The 22,988-nt window shown below is 46.5% G+C and overlaps 1 protein-coding gene across 13 annotated transcripts; it reads right to left on the bottom strand.

Moving 5' to 3' along the window:
* Window positions 1-5,094: 5,094 nt before the first annotated feature.
* LOC105684010 (neurofibromin) lies at window positions 5,095-22,510 on the bottom strand. 13 transcript variants are annotated; one of them, XM_012397068.3, is made up of 23 exons: window positions 22,373-22,510; window positions 19,429-19,756; window positions 19,135-19,353; window positions 18,132-18,819; window positions 17,782-18,052; window positions 17,336-17,713; window positions 17,081-17,267; window positions 16,952-16,993; window positions 16,772-16,845; window positions 15,843-16,699; window positions 15,388-15,683; window positions 14,731-15,292; window positions 11,776-14,602; window positions 11,557-11,697; window positions 11,219-11,477; window positions 11,007-11,125; window positions 10,793-10,909; window positions 10,072-10,158; window positions 9,633-9,835; window positions 9,352-9,538; window positions 8,958-9,247; window positions 8,673-8,840; window positions 5,095-8,571 (listed from the first exon to the last, which is right to left on the bottom strand). In XM_012397068.3, the coding sequence occupies exons 1-22, from the start codon at window positions 22,430-22,432 to the stop codon at window positions 8,753-8,755; spliced, it is 8,280 nt and encodes a 2,759-aa protein (XP_012252491.2). In that variant the 5' UTR covers window positions 22,433-22,510; the 3' UTR covers window positions 5,095-8,571; window positions 8,673-8,752. The 13 variants fall into 13 exon arrangements, with proteins under 13 accessions (XP_012252491.2, XP_025601853.2, XP_012252488.2 ...); XM_025746068.2 differs by having other exon boundaries at window positions 10,072-10,131; window positions 15,388-15,695; XM_012397065.3 differs by having other exon boundaries at window positions 15,388-15,695.
* Between the last annotated feature and the right edge of the window lie 478 nt (window positions 22,511-22,988).

Raw genomic sequence — 22,988 nt, forward strand, 5'->3', positions numbered from 1 at the left:
CTTTCGGGTCACCCGGTACCCGAAGATATCGTTGCGTACCACTACCACCACCGCGACACCAAACTTCTTTCGTACAGAGGTGAGCGCGAGCGCGCGCGCGCGCGGCGCGTCAGTAAAAACGATTATGCAATGGTACAATGTCGGCAAGACAGTTATCGATTGCATAACCTTATTATACCGTATCGTGACCGTACGGTCTCTGAAGACGTGTGACGCGCGTGTGTTCGTATAGTTCGTGAGCGTCGGCTAGGTAAAACTAAATTCCGAACACTTGCGATCCCCACCGCTGGAAAAATCCTTGCATCGGAACGAGCGAAAGATTTTTGTTCGTTCGTTCGTTTGTTTGTTTGTTTTTCGAACAAAAGAGCCTCGCCGTCCACCGGTCGAAAGTTGGCTCACTTCGGACGACTGGGGGGAACATTAGGAGATGAGAAAGGAAGGGGGATGACGGGGGGGGAAGATCGTTCCGTCGGAATATCGGTGGATGTTAGGCGACCGCGGAGCGGAGAGTTCGAGGGGAGGCTTTCCGATACAATGCCGACAATGGGCTAACGAAAAGCATTGAGGGCTCGTTATTGGCGCTCGTATCTGTGTTTTCCCCCCTTAGCTTGTGCCCGAGGCGAGGCTCACGCGTTCGCGCTCGCACGTGATCGTCTCCTTTTTGTCGTCGTTGTCGTTCGTTCTCCCGTCTTCAACGGAACGGTCCGCGTGACCCCCCCGATCGACTGTGCGAGGTTCCGTAACGTTTAATCCGTAAGGACTGAAAAACCGAAATTCCGCCGCCTCGAAGTCCTAGGAAAACTTGAGCTTTTCTAACCAACGTCGCGGCTGATGTACCGACGCGCTTTACCCTCCGAAGATATTTTTTTCGCCAATTTGTTGCGAGCGTGTTACGTTGGCTCCGACGATTCGGATCTTTCGCACGATTTTCGGGAAAACTTCGTCCAATTTTTTGCTTCTAACCTCCGTATTTCGTATCGATACCCTTCGCCCCGCCATAACCCTACTTCTGACCATGCGGCACCTCCGTTTCGGAGAAAAATGCCGATCGAATTTCGTCGCATTCCGCTGGTACGCGCATCCGAAATGCAAAGAATAATTCGAATGCTTCGATTTAACGAAACGGAGTCGTCGTGCTTCGGCCGAGCGGGGAGCGTTTTACGGCTCTCCGGGGGGACCGGCTAGACGGAGACTCGCGTGTTCGCTGCGAGATGTTAGAATCGAGAATACCGTAGGATCTCCGTGTATTCGTGAACGTGGCGTAGGAGTGACTCAGCGGGCGCTACGATGACGTAAGGTGCATTTTACTCGGGGGGGTTAGAGAGAGAGAGAGCGGAGGCGGCCGACCGAGCGCATTCCCGTGTCATTCCTAGCGCCGCCATTAAACACGGAGCACCGGGATAAGGTCGGGGGCGTCGTCGGGGGACCGAAAACGGGCGTCAAGGGCGAGCCCCGAATCGACCCGTTTCGGGCAAAGTCGCGTCCCTCTTCCCTGACGGAATTCCGCGGTGGATTTTCGAGCCCCAAATTTTTTCCCCGACCGATCGCCTCGTCTCTCTTCGGCGTTCGCTCTCCGTTCGCTCTCACGGTCGATCGCGAGCTACGGAATCGGTTGCGACAAGTCATCGGTAATCACGCGTGTATGTCTCTGCGGCGGTTACCATTATTAACCATATTTCTCGCTCCGCTTCGCGAACGCGATTCGATCCGAACGCTTATCGCAATAACAACTTCTCTATGACGAGATAGTCGTAGTTGTTTTTTGTTTTTTTTTTATTTTCTCACGGATCGCGGCGTTTCGACGAAGAAAACCGTGGCGATATCGTTGCATAACGAAAACGATCGATTCGTTTATCATTTATCGCCGGACAATATGTGTGCGCGCCAACGTAACTCAACTATATATCGGTCGGCACACCGCGCGCCTTCGTCCACCGTTCGTTTTTCGATCGGCACGCGATGTCAAAAATCTGAAAAAAATTCCCGATATCGGGAGTACGGCGGACTCCATCGGTCGACGACTGATGTTCGGAAATTTGGGACGGACAGCCGCCGACGTTTCGTCAGACGAATCGAGTCGGTTTTTTTTTTTTTGCGACACATGGTCGAGCTCGATTTTTCCGTCCCACATCGGATCTCGCCGATCTTTGCGGGCAAAATTTCGGAGATCCGAACCGTGGCGTAGAATTATTTGTTTATTTATTAATTTTTTCTTTTTCTACTTTCGGTCGGGCAAAACGTCTCGGTGGCGCTCGGTGACGTTATTGAAAATTTTCGTTACACGGCCGACGTTACGGTATATCTTTAACAACGTGCCGCGGCAATAAACTTGTTTCGTAACGTTTGCAACTACGGCCGAAGAGATTGTTCGAGTTGATTCAAGTTAAAAGTCATTACGTTACACAATGCAGCTTTGCTGAATTGACGGTTAACTTAAACGTTGCATCGACGAGTGGAGAACCGAGCGGAGCGAGCGAGCGAGCGAGCGTGAGTCGCGTGTGCCTTGGAACCCGCGAGCCAATACGTAGGCGCGTTGCGCTTGTGTTTCCACGGAGTGTCGCTGCACCGGTACACCACTCCGGCGTTCAACAAGTACGGAACAGAGAGGGCCGCGAAAGAAATCCAACGATAATCGAGCGACCTCACGCCGGCTAAATCCAATCGATGCCGGTCTCACCTCACCCTACGACAGGCTCGTCTTCAAGATCACGCGACAAGGTCCGACCCCGTTCCGCCTCCGCGGCGGACCCGAAGCTCCGGAAGCTCTGAAACAAAAAAAAGCGATCGAACGTCGGAACAGCGCGAACAGCGAACGTCGAGAAGCGGGTCAAACGGTCCCCGAAATTCGCGAATTCTGGCTGGCAACGAGCTTCGATAATCTGAGGCAAATTGTCATGGTTATCAAAACTAAACTCAGCGTATAGTACGCTGTTTGAACAGCTAAAATATATAACGCGGCTGTCAATCAACCGTTTGTTTCGCTGCAGCGCGATTCGACGGAGGTTTGCCCAGACAACCGTGCAAATGACATGCGAGTGACGATGAGAAAAAAAAATAAAATAAAAAATAAAACAAAGAAAGAAAGAAAGACGTCTCACCTCCTTTTTTCTCTCGTCCTTTCCGATCGCCTCGGTATCGTATTTCAAATAATCACTCAAATATTTACAGCCTCCCGACCGAAAGAAAAAAAAACTCCGTTCGATCGTAAATATTTCTCACGAAATTTTTATCGCGCGCAAGGCTGAATTTTTTTGCACAACCGAAAAAAAGAGAAAAGAAAAAAGAAAAAAAAAAATAAATAAATTTTCATCCAAACGTCTTGTTTACTTTGACACGTGGTTTTAACTTTCTTGGCAAAGTATGACTCGCCGCGCATAATTGTCTACAGCATAAACGTGTGCACGCGTGACTGTAGGTACACCCGAAAATATACGTTAATCCCGCAACATACGTTGGATACGGTGAGTTTATCTGCGCAACTTTGTAATCTACACGTGCAGGAATTCGTTAATAATAAACACCTAACTTACAGTATCATAGAGATACATGGCAGTGAGATCAGTTTTGCGCGTCGTCGTTGCATCACGTGACAAAATATCCGTAGAAACTGATTCTTCTTCGTTTTTTTTTTTTCCCCCCCCCCCCCCCCCCCCTCCCTCAGCGTTAACCAAAGGAAACGAAATGACACGGAGATAGTTAGGTGTGGCCGGATGTGTTCCTTGAGCCCCTAAGATAAAGATAGCTCAGCCACCCTGTGCAGGGATATTTTCTTTATTTATATATACACACTGAAATAACGAAAAGAAAGAGGGGCAGTGGCGTAGCAGCTATGCCAAAAAGGGAGGATTCCGTTCCCGAGGTTTTTCAATTTTCGGTTTCTAAAATTTCCGACGCAAGAATGACGAGGCGCGTCGAGTGTCTACAAAGTTTCCAATTTTCCGCCGCGTCCGACGTTCGAACAAAGTCGTCGGGTTTTCGTCGCAAAAATATCGAGCGCCAAATTCTGACTCGAAAATTTCGTCGACTCGAGAAACGCCGATCCGCATCTGGAAATCTCACGATCTTAGGTATCACAAAACACGACCTCCGCCTCTGGATAACTCTTACTATCCGTAGTATTTCGTTTTCAATTTACGACCGGATGTCTTTGTCCTTTTTATTTCATTCCTCTTCGGCTCGACGGTAACTAATAACTCGAGCCAACTCAGTGGTAAACTGTACCTCGTTATCCGTGGTTACGATTTACAGATCATTTGGAAATGATAAAATTCGATTTTCCTGAAACTTTAACTTCCGTCGCACCACGCGTTGATCTCTCCGTAAGAGACGCGTATCCGTCTTTTGAACTTCGATAAGTAATTAGGAGCAATCACCGGAGTGACTGAAATCAAGGTAAATCATACGGACGAATCGAATCGCCTGAAGTTCAAGACCCTATCCAATCGTTACGAAACTAGTATTACGAAGTGCACTTGGCGAAAAAACAAGTGCGATTCAGTTACACGTAACGCGGCGACAACGTCGGTCGGTATTGCAGGTCCCTAAGTTATCTTACGACAAAACAAATGAACGACGAATCGCGGACACGAACCACCCAAGTCATTCGTTTACCAGAGATCTGTAATACCGACTCAGATTCTCACCGGGTAATGCGTAAGTATTTCGTTAAAACTTGTCGTTTTTTTTTTTTTTTTTTTTTTTAATTTTATTATTAAAGTAACTTACAACGTACTTGGTGTCTGTACATTACATCATGTAAGAATACATTATAATATAATATTTAATATTCTTTTTTTCTTTAACCCCTGAAAAATTTCAAGAATTCATATACCTATTATAATTTCATATATATATATTCATATAATATATATAAACGTACTATATTAGTATAAATATAAACCACTATTGTACAGTAAAAATAATGGTGATGTTCTATACTGATAATATTAATAATTAATTATCATAATTATAATATTAATAATAACAACAACAATAATAATGATAAACTTACAATTAATATAAATAGTAATTATACATCACATTTAGAGAGAGAAGCGGATTTCTTTTTTCTTTTGCCTTATTTTTTTTTTTTTCTCTGCATTCAATAATCCCAGGCCTTCAACTCGTAGGCCCGATTTCTTCCGTCTATTATATTATACACGGTACATTAAATTATATCAATGTTTAGCGTTTTCTTCTTGTTTTAAATTGCATGATATCAAGACTCATAATACCAATAATAATAATAATAATCATATCAATCATAATACCAACAATATCGTACAAACGAAAAGGTCGCAGGAACACCGCGACCCGTACCAAAGACTGCCGTCATGAATTAATTGATTGAATTTTTCCATCCTTTTTGTTTCGTTCTTATATTGTTTATGCAATATCATATATTTATTACATTTAATTGTATACCACCCTGAACGCTGAATGCTCGCAACGATATTCATGTATATAATGTGAATTTTTTTTTTCATTTTGTTGTTGAGTTTGGTTTTTCTTTTCTTTTTTTTTTTTTTTATCTCTTTCATTTCTGTTCTTCATTTAACTTTTATATCATATTGTATATACCTATCGTAAAAAATATTATTCAGCAATATAATGGCATATGATTTTATTTTCATTATATGGTCTATGTGTACGTATTATATATTTTTCTTTCTTATCGTTTCGTTTTGGTTTTACAATATAATAATATATTAAAATCTAACATGTATATCTATAAATATATATAAGTATATATTCACATACATACGTATACGTATAGATATCCTCTGACAACAACGTATTATATTATTAAATTACTCGACAGATTAATTACTCGAGGTTTTCGATATTGGTGTAAAAAACATATATCGTAGAAAAAAAAAAAAAAAAAAACCCATTATTTCGATATAATCGGGATTCGAGTTTCTCTCTCTCTATTTTTCTCTCTTTCTCTCTGTCTCTCTCTCTTGCTTTCTCCCTCTATTCACTACTCATTCATTAAATTTTTGTTTCCGCACTCAGATATAATATAGGATTTTAGAAATAAACTGATTTTCATCCCTTCAGAATTGAAAACCTTTTTTCTTCGTTTATTCGTAATTTTATTTCATTTTTTTTTTTTTCTCACCCCCAAACAACCCGATTGAGTGACCCTAAGTGATATGTAAAATAAACATGAAATCAACACGTATAACATCGAATACGCATCACATATAAGTTAACTATACATTATTATTTATTCATTCATTTTTTGTTGGTTTTTTTTTTTTTTTTTTTGTTTGTTATTCTCTCTATCTAATTTATCTTTGATTTTTGTTTTTATACTATATCCCTTTGGTAGAACACAGCTAGTATATTATAGTACAGCTAGTATGCTGAGTTATGTACGCGATCGTTCGATTGATTGAAAGAAAGATAGCGACTAAAAAGTGATTGAAAAATTGAAGAGGAAGAAATAAAAGATACGACCCGACGCAGAACGGAATGAAAAATGAATAAATAATCCTGATCCATTGTGAACGAATTAATTTTCAGTACCTGTACAGAAATTAGCGGCACTTTCCTTCGTTTTGGAAAAAGCGAAAAATGATAGAAAATCGATTTGTAAAAATTTCTAATCATACGACAGTCGTGTGTATATCTTGTACATCAACCGCAGCCCGGAATAATTAATTAATAATTGGTAATATGATTACAGGCACAGTTACACTAAAATTTCCCCGCGCTTAGCTTAGGCCACGAATATGTATTATAATCTAGATATATATATATATGTATATATATTTTTTTTTGTATCCGCTACATTCGTTTATTTTATGTCATTCATTTCTTTGAATTTTCACGTTTTCTCTATAATTTTTTTTCGACACGTAACAACAACACGGAGCTCTCTGATTTAATTATTATATACCTATATACTGATTAATCATATATTGCAACTAATACTGCGTGAGCAAAGTTTCACGACATTCAATTGTTTAATCTTTTCTTCGATAATTAATTTTTATCTTCTCTTACACAGTAAGTATCCGAAGTGTAAAAAAGGAAAATGCAAAAGTAAAGAGACTTATACAATGTGACGGAAAGCAGCTGCGCTTAATTTGGTAATCACGACGCGACGTTTTGAAATCAAAAAACAAAAAAACAAAAACAAATTCAAAAAACCGGAAAACAAATTTCCATTCGTTTTTTGTTAATCGGACATCAATATATGCAATGCACATCGAGAACAACAGTTATTTTATGGGCAATTATATATATATGAATAAATTATCAACCAGCGATCTGAATTCTTTTTCCTTTTTTCTTTTTTTTGTTTTTTGCAACTTTGTCTTCGCTCCTAACAATTTTTTTCACAAAGGTACCGGTGATGCGGTCGCTCCGATGAGCTTGCGCTTTTCATATATAATTCATTCGTTAATCTGTTCTTCTTTTTCCTAAACTTTTTTCGTTTCTTTTTTTTTTTTTTTTTTTGTTAATAAAATACGCAGTCTGTGAGCCGCAGAATGAAATATTTCTCATCAGATCCACGGTCTGTCTGATATTTGTACTCTTGTGATTCATATTTTTTTTTTTTTTTTTTTTTTCGTTTGTTTTACATTGTGTAGATCGTAACCAGCTGTATCGTGAGGTGGTTGTAAAAGATTACGAAATTTTTCAAATTTCAAAACCACCGTTAACCGCAATACAATGAAAAGAGGGGAAGAAAGAAAAAAAAAAAAATTTCCGACGAACGAAATGAAACGATGACCAATCGAAAGAAAAATAATTTCGATTCGTTAACAACTTTCGCGTCGATATCGATAACATTGATTATCTCAGCGTTTACCAAACGGTCGATATACATATACAATAATATATATATATATAATTTTTCTATCTCAACAATAAGTCGAACGATTTACAGTAATTATTCAATGATTTTATTTTAACCTAGGATTAAAAAGAAAAAGAAAACCGCTCGGTGAAACACGATTGTTATGTAAAAAATTTTTTAGGCGCGAATAAAAATATATGTGTACATTTATTATACGCAGTAAACAATTAGCAGCCAAGGTGAGCCTCGTCGTTCAATTAATTAATATCGATTACACTACCGACTTTGCGAGAACTAATTATTCTCAAGTTTTCAATTAAATAGAAAATTCAACTCGTTATTATCGAGAGCGATCGATTTTCAATAAATACGTAAAACCCGCTGCCACCGACACCGGGAGACGACTCTCTGCTCGTGTGGATATTCACGCACAAAAGTCAAACCTTCAACATTTTCCACGTCGGTGGAGATCACTTTTACCCACGACATAATCGAAAAAGTAAAATCTATTTACAAAATCATATCGTTATAGCAGCTCTAGCGGGGCAAGGGGCGCGCGATAAAGGCAAAATCACCGGCCCAAGTGGCATGAAAAAATATGGAACTATAAGGGCAGCTAACCTTCTTTTTCGTGTTTTCTTGCTCGCTCTTCCTCTTTTCGTCTTCAGGTAGACTCATCTCAGTGTGAGGTGGACGGTGTTGGGTTTATCTGGCTGGACATGTAACAGCAGTAGCAGGGGGCCAGGATATTCGGGTTCCTTTAAAACAGACGACGAAACTTACGATTGGCGAGATCTTCTTTTTTTTTCCTCTCTCTTTCATTTGTTTTTTTCGCGACCAATCAGCCGGAGGTACTCACCTGATCGTCTGCTGTAATTTTTGACTATCTTGTTCAGAGCCCTGCTCACCCTCGCGGCCGCCAGGGTTCTGAACTAATTGCTAGGTGAGCGGAATCGCACCGCCTCCGTCGTCGCTCCCCGCCGGGACCAGAATCCCGGTAGTCAGACTTCCTTTTCTCCCCCTTTTTCTGGTGGTGGATTAAAAGAAGAAAAAAAAAAAAAAGAAAGAAAAACGGGATTTGAGAAATCTGGCAAACTGATCGGACGGCTCACTTTCTACCGAATAAAAAATCCAAAAGATTTACTGATAGCGGTCCAACGACGCGGTACTCAATATGTCACCTTCATTTTCCGTTGGACTCGAAACGATCGGATGCCCGGAGCCGCTGCCGGCGGCGTTCAAATTAACGTTCGAAACAGAACCGACAGCCAGCATGCTCGGGTATTGGCTAGTTTCTACAACTGTCACGTTTTCCTCCCTCGGAGGTTGCTCCCCGCTGGCCATACCCTCGCCTTCTTCCACCGGAAGACAAGTTTCCACCATCGCTTCCAAACAGTTCACGAACAGTTCCGCGCTCTCAGCGGTCGGGTTGCACTGCGGACAATTTTTTTTTTTTGTTTTTGCCCCTCGTCTCATTCGCCGGAATCCCGCGCGATTAGCGGACGCGAGATATCGATCCGTTGGGAAACGATGCTTACCTTGGTGTACGGACCGGCGAATCTCCAAAGTCCTCCGAAGCCGCAACTCTGCAAAAAGTGCAACTGCTGCTGGCTGGTGTCCTCGCAGGCTATCATGTTTTGTATGATGGCTTCGACGGCGCTCAGTATAACTTGGTCGTGGCAAGACGACAGGACGCTGGTGATTTTCGCCGCCAGAAGATTGTGGCTGTCGGAAGGGTGGGAAAAAGTTTTTGAAAAAAATCGCGATTCCCTTTCGGGAAAGACGAACGGAGAGTGTTCGGTTTCCGAAGGTTACTCACATCGCCGGGAAGACCTTTGGAAATACCACGGATGCTTCCGCGAGATACTGGTAAAGAATTCTCGTCTCGTTTTCGTCGGTGGAATATTTCACCAGAGTCGCGAGGACGGTTAGAACCAATGTTTGGGTGGGAAAATCGGTCAGCACTTCCGGATCGAGCAGAACGTTATTTTCGTTACTGACGCTCACACGGGCGCTACGATTCTGCGGAAATAATAACATCGACGATGAATCGTGATTCGCGGTGGCTACGGGGCGTCGGGTGACTCAAAATTATGTTCGAACGTTAAAATCGTGACGCTACTATTCGTACGGTTTCAAATTATTCCGATTCGCTTGGAAAAAACAAAGAAAAAAAAAAACCACCGACGACTCGGATTTTGTTAATGGGAAGCATAATTTTTGAGCACCGCTAAGACAGCTGCTGATCTCACACACACCTTTGGTTCCGAGTCGTTGATCGGCTTGGCTTCCTTCGTCGTTGGTACGGAGAAAGACCTCTGCGTTTTAAATAAAATCCGGCCGGTCTTGTTAGTTGTGCATTTCGTTTCGTTATTTTCAGTTTTGTAGTTTATGATGTTAGTACAGATTACGGTATTTGGTAAGACCCAGGCAGGCACAGAGGACAGTCACACCAAGATGTAAACGGAGAGACGAAAAAGAATTGGAAAAAAAAAATAAAAAAAAAAAAATTGAAAGGAACACAGATGTAGTTACTCGTCGTTACGATACACAAATATCTACTTTTCTATCTACTTTTGGCCAATCGGATCCAGGGTTATCGGAATGAATGGAAAGAGGACGTGTCAGCTTCGATGAAATACACCGATGCTTCTACGTCTGTAAAACATCGGCGTAGGAATTTTTTTCTACGCAAGTCGAAATAGCTCAACGTCCATCGAAATTCGGTTAGCTCAGTACACGATCAACATACGATATAAAGTGAACGGGGCATCCACGATCGGCACATTTATTGAAAAAAAATTGACTATCCGAAATTTCAGCCACGAACCCTGAGGATCTCAAAAATGAAGGGACCGCGGTACGAAGTGGCCGCAAAAAAGAAAGGTGCTTCGAGATCCTTCGGTTGTGCCGATCGCGCAAGAAGAAATTCCATGGGATAGAGACGAGTAGTTGGACGTAGTTCGTTCAAAGACGTACCTGATGCGGCGTGTGTTGTTTCTGTTGTTTGGCCTGCGTGATGGCCGACTGATCGAGAAGGTCCCACGATTTTTGCCTACGATTCGTGGGGTTCGTCATACCACCGGTGACGACATCCTGCAACGGTAGGAACGAAGCAGTTCAACGGTATCCCGATCGAGGCAAAAGATCGTCGACATTCGAACGAACGAATATCGAAATCGGTCGAACTCACCGTGTTGTGCGGTACAAGAGTGTCGAGAAAATCCGTGCTTCCGGACTCCGTGACCGTACGACCCAACGAATGCCTGATGTGGCATCTGCTGCGAACCTCCTCGGAAACCGACACCAACGCTGGAGGAGGTAACGAGCGAATGAACGCGGTGGAGCGAAGAAATAATTTGCAAAAAAAAACTGTTTTTTTTTTTTCGATCAATCCGCACTCACCGGCCAGATAAGCCACACTGTCCGGGGTCACCTCGAACTTGTCTCGTCGCAGGGGTTTCGCCACGATGGCCAGAAGCATCGTGAGTACCCTAGCCGTCCTCGAGACGGTGGTCGGGGTCGGATGTCTGTAGCCCTTGAGGAGGTGGCCCACCAGTGCGAAGTGAAAATTCGTTTTGAAGGAGAGACCGACGGCGTGATCGAGTTGCTTGAAATGCCACTCGAGAGGTTCGCGAGTGGACATCATCACTTGCTCGAGAGTCTTGCGGGAATCGAATCGTTCAGCGATTGTCGTATTTTTTTTCACCGATCGGATATTCTAAGGTTCGCGGTGAACTTACCTTGTCGTCGAACATCCCTTGGGAATCGAGGGTGTGTAAATTCTGCTCGAGTAGAGCGAGTCCGGATGCGTATAGGGAAGCTTCGTCCAGTTGGAGAACCGAAGTTGCCACCCAGAAGAGCGATCGATGGATGGGAGATTCCTGAACGAAAAAATTTCAAGTGAAAATCGAACTCATTCGACCGGGAAAGTCTTCTGCAACGGAAGCGAATTCACTAACTGGTCTGAGCAGAGGCTGCAGTCGGGTCAGGCACATCACGATAGCCTCCAGTAGAATGATGTCGTTGAAACTCTCCAGGGCCTTGACGAGTATCCTCAGCAACTGTTTGATATCCTGATCGGTGATGCTCTTGCTGATGCATCCGAACACTATGAGGGCCCTGGGTTGCAGGGCGGGGTTGAAGCAGAAGGCGAAACTCTTCGCCAGTGATGTCCATGTCTGCAGCCAATCGCAGTCCGGGATGTCCCTCATGCAGGCTTCCATTATTTCCAGTAGCGCGTCGGTGATCACCTCGAGACTGGTCAGCGCCAATCGCTCTCTGTCCTGACCGCCGGACAAACTCCTCTCGTTCCCGAACCACTTCTCGTTCGAATGTCTGTAGCTTGATCTGAACGCGGTCACCGCGGCGGACTTCACTTTGCTGATACCGAAGAGCAGGTAAAATTTCGGTAGCGAAAATTCGTCCAAACTAAGTCTTAACACTCTCTGTGTGTCCTCGGAGAAGGAGGGTTTTGTGCAGGTACATAAGGAATGAATGATATTGATAACGAGTCCGTGAGTCGACGCCCTCATGCTCAGGCTGCCGGAGCACGCGAGGAAGGTGACCGTGTGAAAGAGGTAGGGAAGGTGACGTCCGACGTCCAGACAGTTGTTGAACGAAAGCATTAGCAAGTAACGTGCGAGAATCGCTATGTCGTCCCACATCATGTGCTGCTCGAGCAAAGCGGTTGGGGATGTGCAGGTCTTGTCGACGACACGGCACAGCCTTCCGATGACCTTTTTCGCGACCAATTGAACGTTTGCCGAGGCCAAGGCGACCGCGGTGTCCGCCATTATCTCCACCATCGGTGTTCCGAGGCCGTACCGTACGCTGCGTTGGATGAAATTGTCCAAAACCATATCGATGAGCTCCGGAACTTGGCCGATACTACCCCAAATTTTCGCCTGTATACTCGGGTACATTTGCACCTCCTCTATGGTCAAGGTTATCAGCTTCTCGAGAATCTGAGTGACCTGCTTCTGGCGTTTACTCTCGTCCGATGGTTTGCAAAATCTTACCAAATTCGCGAGCCAAGGCGTCATGTACTCGAGACACAAGTGTTTCAGTTCGATGTTAGAGACCCTGAACCCCTGAATGCACTCTTCGAGAAACTCCAAGGTCAGATGTGGTTCGTTTGTCGCCAATTTTTCACTCACCGATTTTATGAATATCGTGTTATTCGAGGGTATGCAGAGACCCGACGTTTCCAAGAGCTGACCTTCGATCTTGAGGTCAAACGTGGCGGTCAACGCGCACAGCTGATTGTACGCCGCTGTCCTCAGATTCGGATCCGAACTGCCCAAGTTCAGCAGCGCCATGTTCAGCAAAGTTCCGGGTACGTCTTTGGGCCTTATTTTTTGATGGACCGTGACGGAATCCGGCTGCGACAATTCCCAACGATTTCTGATGTGTATGATCGCTTGGACTATGCTGTCGCAGTCGTTGTGTATGAAAGAGAGCGGACCGGATTCGTTGGCGATGGTTAGCGTGAACTGGTTGTCGTCCACCAGACAGACTTCTTCGATTTCCGAGGCGTAGTAAACGTCATTCAGAAGAACCGCGTGCGACAGAACCTTGCACTTTTCCGCCGAAGTGATCTGTATCGCGGTCGGTCCTACCTTGATCGCTACTTTCGTGTCCTTGTGCGAGAGTTTCAGAGCGTTGTTGAAAACTTTGAGATCCTCGTCGAGGGACAGGGTGGCACCGGGTAATTTTTGCTGTTCGAGATCGATGAGATCGTTCAGTCTTCCGGGGGCTTCGATGAAGACGACCTTTCTGTTCCCCTTCAACGGCGCCAAAATTCTGTCGTGAAATTTCGTGTACTCTCTGACCCAACTGTTGCAATTGTAAATGTAAGCAGCGTGGATGTTGTCGTAGGCGACTTCCGGCAGTACGTAAAACCATTTTTGCAGAAATTCGGTCCTGAAACGATTGTCGGAACAAGTGTGCGTGAAATCGACGACGAGCTCGAACGGCGAATGACAGAACGGTTTCAACGTCAGTATCACGTGATAGATCAACAGGTCGCCGTTGGTCTCGCCGATTTTGTATCTTCGCGCTATGTAGTAAAACACGGGATAACCCTGCTTGCTAGTTCCGGCTTGGTAAAAAATGTTCAAACTCTTGATGCTCTTGAATTCCTCCTTCTCGTGCATGTTGTGCTTCACCATAATCTCCTCGAAATTCGTCGAGGACATGTCGATACTCGACCAACGATCGTACGACGAGAACAAAAGGTGAGAATCGACGGGTTTGTGCTCCGGAGGGCCCAGGTACGCCAGAAGAGTGGCCATTTTGTCAAACGGTCTTCTGCCGACCGCCTTGTGGTCCCTACTGCTGCTCAGGTAATCTCCGATCCTCTCCTGATGATTCCAGAGCAGTCTGTGCAACGCCAATACGTTGGCGTCGGATATGAACGACATCGGATGGTTCGCCTGATCGACCGTTTCGCAATCGGACGCTATCTGGATGAAAAATCTTCTGCCGATCTCGAAGTGTGCTCTGAGAAAGTCGTTGAACGGCAGCATGTGCTGCTCTTTGCTGAACTCCACGTGATTGGCGATATTCTGCAATATCTTGGACATCAGCATCAGGCCCCTCTTCACCGGAGTCGGGACCTGCTTGCTGACTATTCCCATCTCCTGAGGCGACACTATGGCTGGATTGATGAACCTCAGGAATATCACCGTACCGACGGCACCGATGTTGTTTTGCGGACACTGGGGAAATCTTTTGCTCAGCACTTGGTAAAGACAGTGACACATGGATCTCAACTGTGGTGGAAATCTGAGAGAGAGAGAGAGAGAAAGAGAGAGATCAGAACACAAATTATTCGACCGACTCGTTCGGTTCTTCGAAATTTATCGACAGTACTGTCTAACGAGGCAAAAATTTAATCGAGGAGAGACACTCACTTGTCCGCGGAGGAAACGATAGCGTCGAAAACTTTTTGCGTAAGAACGATGAGGTTTCTTCCGTTCTGGTCTATGTCTTCGTTGGCGTCGATTCTGGCGCTGTCGACTTCGAAACTCGTGAGGGGATCGTCGAGTAACGGTTTGATCAAAGGCTCGAGAAGACTCTGGAGATAGCTCGCCCCGTAGATCTTGAAGCAGAAGGCCATTATCTTGCTGCCCAGACTGTTGCCTCTGAACAGCGTCTGCATGCAGTCGGAAACTTCGACTTCGCGGTAAAACATGTTCCACAGCAGAGGCGAGAGCAGATGCTTAGCGTCGAAGAGTGTTACGAAAACCCTCGCCAACTCGTCCATCTGATTGGTGGTGACGACATTAGCGAGCGCCATGGCGATAGGCAGCTCTCCTTTGTCGCTGATCATCGTAACCAGTTGGACGAGTTGCTCAAATCTGTCGGCCAGAACCGTTTCGGCGAGGGTATCGAACTCCGTACCTTGCTGAAGGATCTTCGTCAGTACCTCCATGAACGCGGCTCGCGTTTGAAGATCTCTGTTGTAGCCGAGATCTTGAACGACGAAACGAGGAATTTAATTTGGCTGAAATTTGACGGCCGAAACGACGAGAGAAGCAAAAAACTATTCCACGAATCCGTTGGCTCACCTATCGAATGCATCAGACCGCTGTCTATGTTGGCGCTCAGTAGATTGCTCATCGCTTGAATCGTAGCGTTTCTGAGCGTGGAGAGTTTACCCTCGGTAACCCTTTGCCTGGACACGACCTCCTTCTCCTCGGTGGATTCGCTGCAGTCGTTCAGCAAGTTCATGAAGAGGGTGAAGTACTTTAGGAACAACTGAGATTTCGCTTCCATGAGATCACCTCTGTCTGACTCCTCCGGCTGAAGGGGCAGCCCTCGCAACAGCGCCCCCACAGCCTCCATGCAGGCCTGGTCCAGATCCCTAGAGTAAATACTACCCCACTGACGTTACAAAATACAATCCTTACGCAATTAGTCTCTACGGATATTTCGTGACCACTTTCGAGACGTCGATCTGTATCGCGATGGAAAAAAAAAACGAAAAAAAAAAGAGAAGCTTGCTAAAATGAAATTTCCTCACCTGGTGATAACGGTGACGTCGCCGCCGCTCGGAGGAGCTATTTGATGACTGGTTCCCATCACCCAATCGGTTAGATACTCGACGAGTTTGTTCCTGAACTTCATCTCCTGTCGGAATGCGAGATCGTCCCTTCTTTTCATCATGGCTTCGACCAGCTGACAGAGCTTAGTCTTTATGTGTATCGCGTGAACCGTCATGTCCAGGTGTCTGACGTACCTGACGATAGCCAACATCATACCCTCTATGCTCGTGACCCCCAGATGCTCCGACGGCTGATCGGTTTTCGAGTCCAAAACGTTCTTCATTATGAATATCGTGTGCTCTATGAACTGCGTGTTGACGTCGGCAACGACCACCTGCCCTTGCTGATCGAAGAATTTTTCAACGATGCTCTTTATCTGGTCGAACAAGATCGGGTACAGCGCGGGGCTCATCTCGTAGCCGACCAGTTCCTTGACGTGCTTCTGCATTTGCGCCCCGAACTTCTCGTTGTTGCATATCAAAAGCCGTAGGAGATTGAACACGAACTGAGTCACCGGACAGTACTGAACTTCCTGAGTCGGATTGGCCAGGGTATTGCTTCTCTTGGGTTCGGAATTCGGCACGAGACCGGAAACCGGTCTACTCGGTGATCTTCTCTGCAGACAAACGCCCCCCATCGCGCACAAGAATCCCGTCATGTTCGCCCATTCGTTTATCTGCTCCTCTAGTTCGTGTTCGGAATTCTGATGGGAAGCTCTTCGTTTACCGGTGCTACGGTGGGACGGTTCCGTCTGGGGATCTTCGGACTTGGTCTTACGGTAATTGGATAACTGACGGCAAGCTAGTTCCCAGTTTCTGAAGGTCTCTTCCCACGCCTGAGTAAAATTCACGGTAAACGAAAAAAAAAACAACCCAAGATTGAAAAATCTGTCTGACGGCGAACTCACCGGTTGCACGCCGTTCACGCAGTGTTCAATTTTCCTGAGAAGCGTCATGATCCGTTTTTGAAGAGCGGCACGTCCTGGATGACCGGACAAACGAGGAACATTAGGATCAGAAGAAAGAAGAAAGCGAAAGAAAAACTAGCGAAATTAACGGCGGAGCTCGGAGCCGAGCGACAAACTCACCATGGATATGTTCATAATAATAAATCCTACTTTCTCCGCTGGCTGTTATAAAAATACCGCACATTCATTCTCAAGAGAGTTGTTATTGTGGTCAACCTTGAACCAAAGCAATATGTGCACGGAACCAACCTGTCGTTAGAATGCTCGAAGCCTGGGCGAGTTCGATGTACAAGTGATAATTCGGTAGGAGACAAGTGACGGCAACCTCGTCGCTGCCGCATCTGATATCAGCCTCCTCGCACAGCAGTGCGAAACAAGACATCGCCACCAAAACCGCCTCCATATCGATGCTCCACAGGTACATGAAGAAAACAACCTGTCGCGACAGAATCACCGATGAAATCTCGTCGTCGACCGTTCAACGAACCGTCTTCCCCGACTCACCTCCAATTTTATGTGCGCCTGTTTGCAGATGGCTATCTGACTGCCGACGTTCGCGTAATCTTTGTTCTGCGACAAGAAAGCGTTCCTGCACACCAGAATTTCCCTCAACCACTTCAGTATATCCGTGTAATTGACTATTTGATGCTGAATCAATTTTTGCGATATGGAAAACAGAACCTGGGAACTGACGTCCCAGAATGTGTTTATGGGAGCCTCCGGATTCCAGGCCTTGATCTTGTCCGGATGATGCAATACCAGGAGAGCTTCCATCGCTTCGTGAGCGACGTCTGGCATCGTCGGTTGATGGACCAGCGATACCAGTCCGTTGATCAGTTCCAATGTCGAACTCTGGATCTCGTGACCCGCTTTTCCCTGGCTCTGTTACGAAATGAAAAGTGAAACGACGGATCCCCGACCCCCTCCCCCCCGTTCCGCAATAAACTCACGTTCAACATCAGCATGGGATCCGCGTGGATCAATCGAACCATCCAGAGCAGTAGATTACGGTAGCCGGAAATGTCCTCGCCCCGATCCTTGTACTTGCTCTGCTCCTTTCCCTTCAACGTCAGACTCTGAATCATGCGCAAGGGTGCGTGGGAGATGTAACCTTGGGCAACTTTGTTCAAGGTGTCGGTGAACATTGCCCTCATCTCGGCGCTGCGCGAATAAACGAGATCGATTTGCGGCCACCAGGGCAATCTCGGCTGTGTTATTATCCTGTGCCGGGGTGAAAAGAATTTCGTTTAACAAGGAGGTCGGACCGTTCGAAAATTGTCGCGACTCGGGCGAGGCTTACTTGTAAAGAGAGCTGACCAGCACGAACTGATAAGTGGAGGGAAAGTTGAGGTTCAGACAGACTTTCAGTGCTTCGTTGTTGTGGGGTTTTATCCGAAAACAGCTGATGAAGCAATCGATCATCAGATCGATGTCCTGGGCTACGTAGTTCTGACCGCGGGAGAAAGGTTTGCAAGGATTGAACAGCAACGCTTTCAGATCGTTTATGATATTTTGGACCAGTGTGAAGGCTACGTTGTTCGAATCCAGGATATTTATGTAGGTCGAGGCTTTGCACAGTTTCACGCAAGTGACGGCCGCCGCTTCGACCAACTGTCTGTTGGATCCACCGTGCATTCCCAAGCCCTTTTTCACGCTGTCTATGAACTGTTTCTTCTTGGAGTGCCTCGGCGAGCAGGGGGCACCCGAGTCGGCGTTCACGATTTCCTCCAGCACTTTTGGCGACAGTATCAGCACCATTATCTGGAGGGGCCAAACCGCCGCGGCCCTCCCCTTCTTGTTGTCGGCGAATGTGTCGAGGATGTCGAACAGCTCGCCGCATACCTTGGAGAGGTCGTCGTTCGGTTTTTTCTGTATATCCGCGAACTCGTGGGGGTACGTGTCCATCCAATTCCATATGGCCTTCTCCAACGAGTTGCTCAGCACCAGATGAGCCGATTTTTTCAGCTGCCTGAACTTCTGAATCGTTTCTGTTCCAACTGACACGTATTAATATGCCAAACCTTTTAGCGCACAACTAAATAGAGACAAGCAACTAAAGCATACCGTTTCGTCTAATACCCCGCGGTGCATGCAATTTTGCTCGACTGTTATTTATTATCGTTATTGTTATTGTTATCGTTATTATTGTTATTGGTTTCTTTTCGTTCGCTTTTAGGCAATCTACGGGTGCTGTGGGAGGTTTCCTTCGTTAGTTGGAAACCCGGAACTCGTCTCTCCCAGTTTAAATGATAAGCTCGAAATTTGAAAATAAGCGTTTAAAGTTGCTAATTGTTTGACTGTACCATTCAAAAGCCTCGTCAATCTATGAACGTCGACGTTGATATGCTGGATCAGCTCTATGTCGCTGCAATCGGGATTCTCCTCGCTCGATACCGAGAGTTCTTGCAGACGCGCGGAGATACGGTTAAATACCGCGTTGAAGAAGTTTAGACTTAGGGCGAACAGTACTTTGCTGGCGAGATTCTTGAGATGCGCGTGCTGAGGACTTTCGTTGGGCACGTCTGTGGATTCATCGATAGAAATTCAGTGTTCCGTCTAAAGTCCGATTTATCAGAGAAATTTATATATTCCCTTACCAATGAATTGACATATCTCTCTTAGCAGCAGTTTGACGTTCATCGTTTCGTCGAAGTTTGTCGTATCCTTCGGCTGGTTGCTCAGACATCGTTCGAGAGTGTCGAGCACGATGATGATCGATTCGTAACAATTTTGGTCTTGATCGGAAAAATGGAAAGATCTTTGTCCGCCGCTGCACGGTGCCAGCTCGTTGGTACGCTGGAGCATTTTCGTCAGACCGGATATTACCAGGGAGAATCGATAGCGCGATATTTGTATGAGACATTTTTTATTCTTCTCTTCGTTGATGCGGGAGTGCGTTGTTTGAGGACCGGCGCGACTCGGAAGCTAAAAAAAATAAAACAACAAAAAAATAGAAGATCTCCAAACGCTCTGAAATTCGGAAGGTCCAGTTTCGCGAAACATTTGGCGAACGAAAAATAATCTTAACCCTGATCCTCGGAAGGGATTAAGATCGGATTTCAGGAAACTGAAATTCCGAGGATCGAAAGAGCCAAAAGGACAACGGAAGGGGCCCGGGTTCCGGCCGTCGACGCGTCGCCTCCCTCGCAAATTCTACGAAATGAAGAAACGCGTACATCATTTACGACCAATCGATCGATCGGCAGAATTCTCGTCCGGCTAATTCCGCTAAGAGAAAAAACAAAAAATAAATTCCGCCACGACGAACGGCCGCTCGTAAACAGAAACGAGGGAATTGCGTAACTTCCCCGCGCTTCGGAAGACCTTATCATTCATTCGTATCGCGCTATTAGTGAATGTAACATTGACGCCCATTCATGCATCGGGGCGACACCGTTCAGCCGGCGAGAGTGTGAGGCGCGCGCGCCCGAGGGATGAGCGGAAAGCAGCGGAAGGGGGATTAAGGTCGTTCGAACGCCACGGAAGGGGGATGAGCCAGCCGCTCGTCTCGATCGCCGATTCGGATCGTACCGGGCGTCGAGAAAATTTTTTGTTCTCCATTCAGGATCTTCCGTTCTTTCGCGAACCCCTCCGCCGAAACGGGAACTATCGTCGATTCGAAACTTCGTCGACACGGACCGCGAAGTTTTCCCCGCGTCAATCGGGACCGTTCATTGACCAACGGACGCGACCCTCCTCTCATTCACGAAACAAACAAAAAAAAAAAAAAAATGGTCTGACGACGATCCGGCCACAAAAAACGTTCGAATCGTTCGCGATTGGCGAAAATGATGATGCGGTGGGATTTCACACTAATTGCAAGCTTGTGGCGAAGCTCGGTGGGTATCCGGTGTTCGGAAACAGTTGGCGAACGCGGATGTCGTTTCATTTTCTTAGAATCGGAACGGCGATCTGCGACTTTCGAAGTTCAACGGTCGTAGCGCAGTGGGCCGAGCATTCGAGGTTGAAGTGGCACCGGCTTGTGAGCGTCGTGACGAGGAGATCGCAGAAGAAGCCGGCCTAGGTCCTTGGAGATGAGAAGAAGGAGAAGGAAGGGTGTTGCTTGGGTGGTAAGGAAATAGAACAATAACGAACACAGGTATGCGTGAATAAAAATTGTATGGATTCGTAGATCAGGTTTGCGAATCAGGTGAAGTTGGTCAGGTTATGACGAATCCCGCGCCACGTGAAGACGTGCGAACGAATCTTTGGGAAAAATTCTCGTCATCGATTCGTCCAAGCGACGACCCCTGGGATATCCGCTGTGATCGGCTTTGACCATTTACGGAGAATGTGAGGAGTGTGATCGGAAATGGGGAAAATAGTTTCGTGAGTCCCATGTCTTCATTGGACGATATCTGAGAGTTATTTCAGAGGCGGTCTGACGCGCGTGTCTCTCTCTCCTCGTAAACTTCGATATTCCGGTAATCATTGGGTCGAAAAATCGTCCTGAAATCTCCGGATTCCCGATTCCTTAACGAGAACGCGAGTGACAGATCGTAGAGATGCACGCGGTAAACGACGACAACACCGAAAACAACAACCGGCGTGAAAATCGTAGTTCCCGATTAGGCCGCACTTTCTCGTTCCACATTGGCGCTGGGCTACCGAACGAGCCTGCTGATATCCCGTGGGTCTCGAATTTCAGCTGATCAACGATTCTCGGTTTCTCAGTTCCCGAGTTTTCTACAACATTTCACATAATTTCCCTCGACATACGTACGCCCTTTTTTTTCCACAACAAAAATTTTTTTCGACAACGATTCGTACGATCGTATCTCTCGTTAGTCCGAACGTTCAGAGTTCAACAAGATCCTCGAAAACTCCTACGAATGCATCGAAACGCCTCTGGGCTTTCCGTTCGCTGAATTTCGGTGACACGGTCACTAAATAATTCCCTGGGTTTCCTCGCAATGCCGGCAAGTTGATTTCGGATCATTGCGAGGAAACTAAAGACACCCTGCCAACGTCGAATGGATCTTTGAATCGGACTGACAGCCGGAGTTCTCCGTTCCTAGCTCTTGATTCCTGCTTCGAAATAGCTGCGCGTCTCGCCTCCCCGTCTTGCCAATCGAACCTCTCTTCGCCGATGTTTTTCTCTCTATCATTAAAACAGTCTCCGATCGACGGTCGTTCTGCCGAGTCCAAGAACGATTACATACACTTCGAGATGCGTGGGAGTCGAGGGAAGTGGAAATAAAGAGGCGGGTGGGGGGGGGGGAGGAAGGGGGAGGAAAGGGGGGGGGGAGGAGGGGGTCGTAGGGATTAGGTGTGCGTGGTGTCGGAGGTGGAGGTGTGTGCGTGTGTCGCGTCGTAGTCGTCGCAGGTAGAACAGAGGTGTACCGAAGTGGAAAGGGGGGAGGAGGGTGGTGGGGGGGGAGGGGGGAGGGGGGTGGGGGGAGGGGGAGGGGGAGTAGGAATAGGAGAGAGCGAGAGTGGACTGCGCTGGCGAGCCAGTACGGGGGTATGGGGTATAAGCGGGTGGGGTTTCGCGCGAATAACCAGCGGAAACGTGGTGCGGATATCTATCGGTTGGGGTACCTGCTCCTCGAAACGCCCGATCAGAAGATGTGCCCACTCGCCCGGTTTCTGGGTGCCCATCGCCCTCCCGGTAATTTAGTGACAGTCCGTCATCACGATTGCACGCGTCCCTTACACGCTCACATCAGATCGCCGCCATTGACGAACATCAACTGGCTACCGGGGCACCTCCGACACGGAGGGTAAGAGGACGCGCCGACGGCGGGGGGCGGGGGGGTTATGTGCCCCTCGATCCGCCAATACGAAACCACCGAGAAATCCGCCCCACTACGCAACCGCGCCATTCATAAACTTCCTCCGACTTTCGACGCCGACGCCCGAACGACCGAACGACCGACAGACCCAACGAACGAACGAACGAACGAACCTTTCGGTGAACGACGACGGTTGAGGAGTGTGTGTTACACCGAACCGCGGACGATGTCGAGCCGGTGACCCTTGCCAGCCTTGATTGGGGGGAGCCGCTCAATGAAATCAAGGATAACCGATGACAACGGTTCGGGACGAGCCAAAAGCACCCTTTACACGTCGTGCGACGATCGTTCCGATCGTTCTTCCCCTTGGATTTTGCTGAAAAGTCTTATTTCTCGCCGAGTTTCGTGGGGACTCGCTCTTC

This window comes from Athalia rosae, chromosome 5 (assembly GCF_917208135.1).
Source record: "Athalia rosae chromosome 5, iyAthRosa1.1, whole genome shotgun sequence".
In the NCBI taxonomy this organism is placed as follows: Eukaryota; Metazoa; Arthropoda; class Insecta; order Hymenoptera; family Athaliidae; genus Athalia; species Athalia rosae.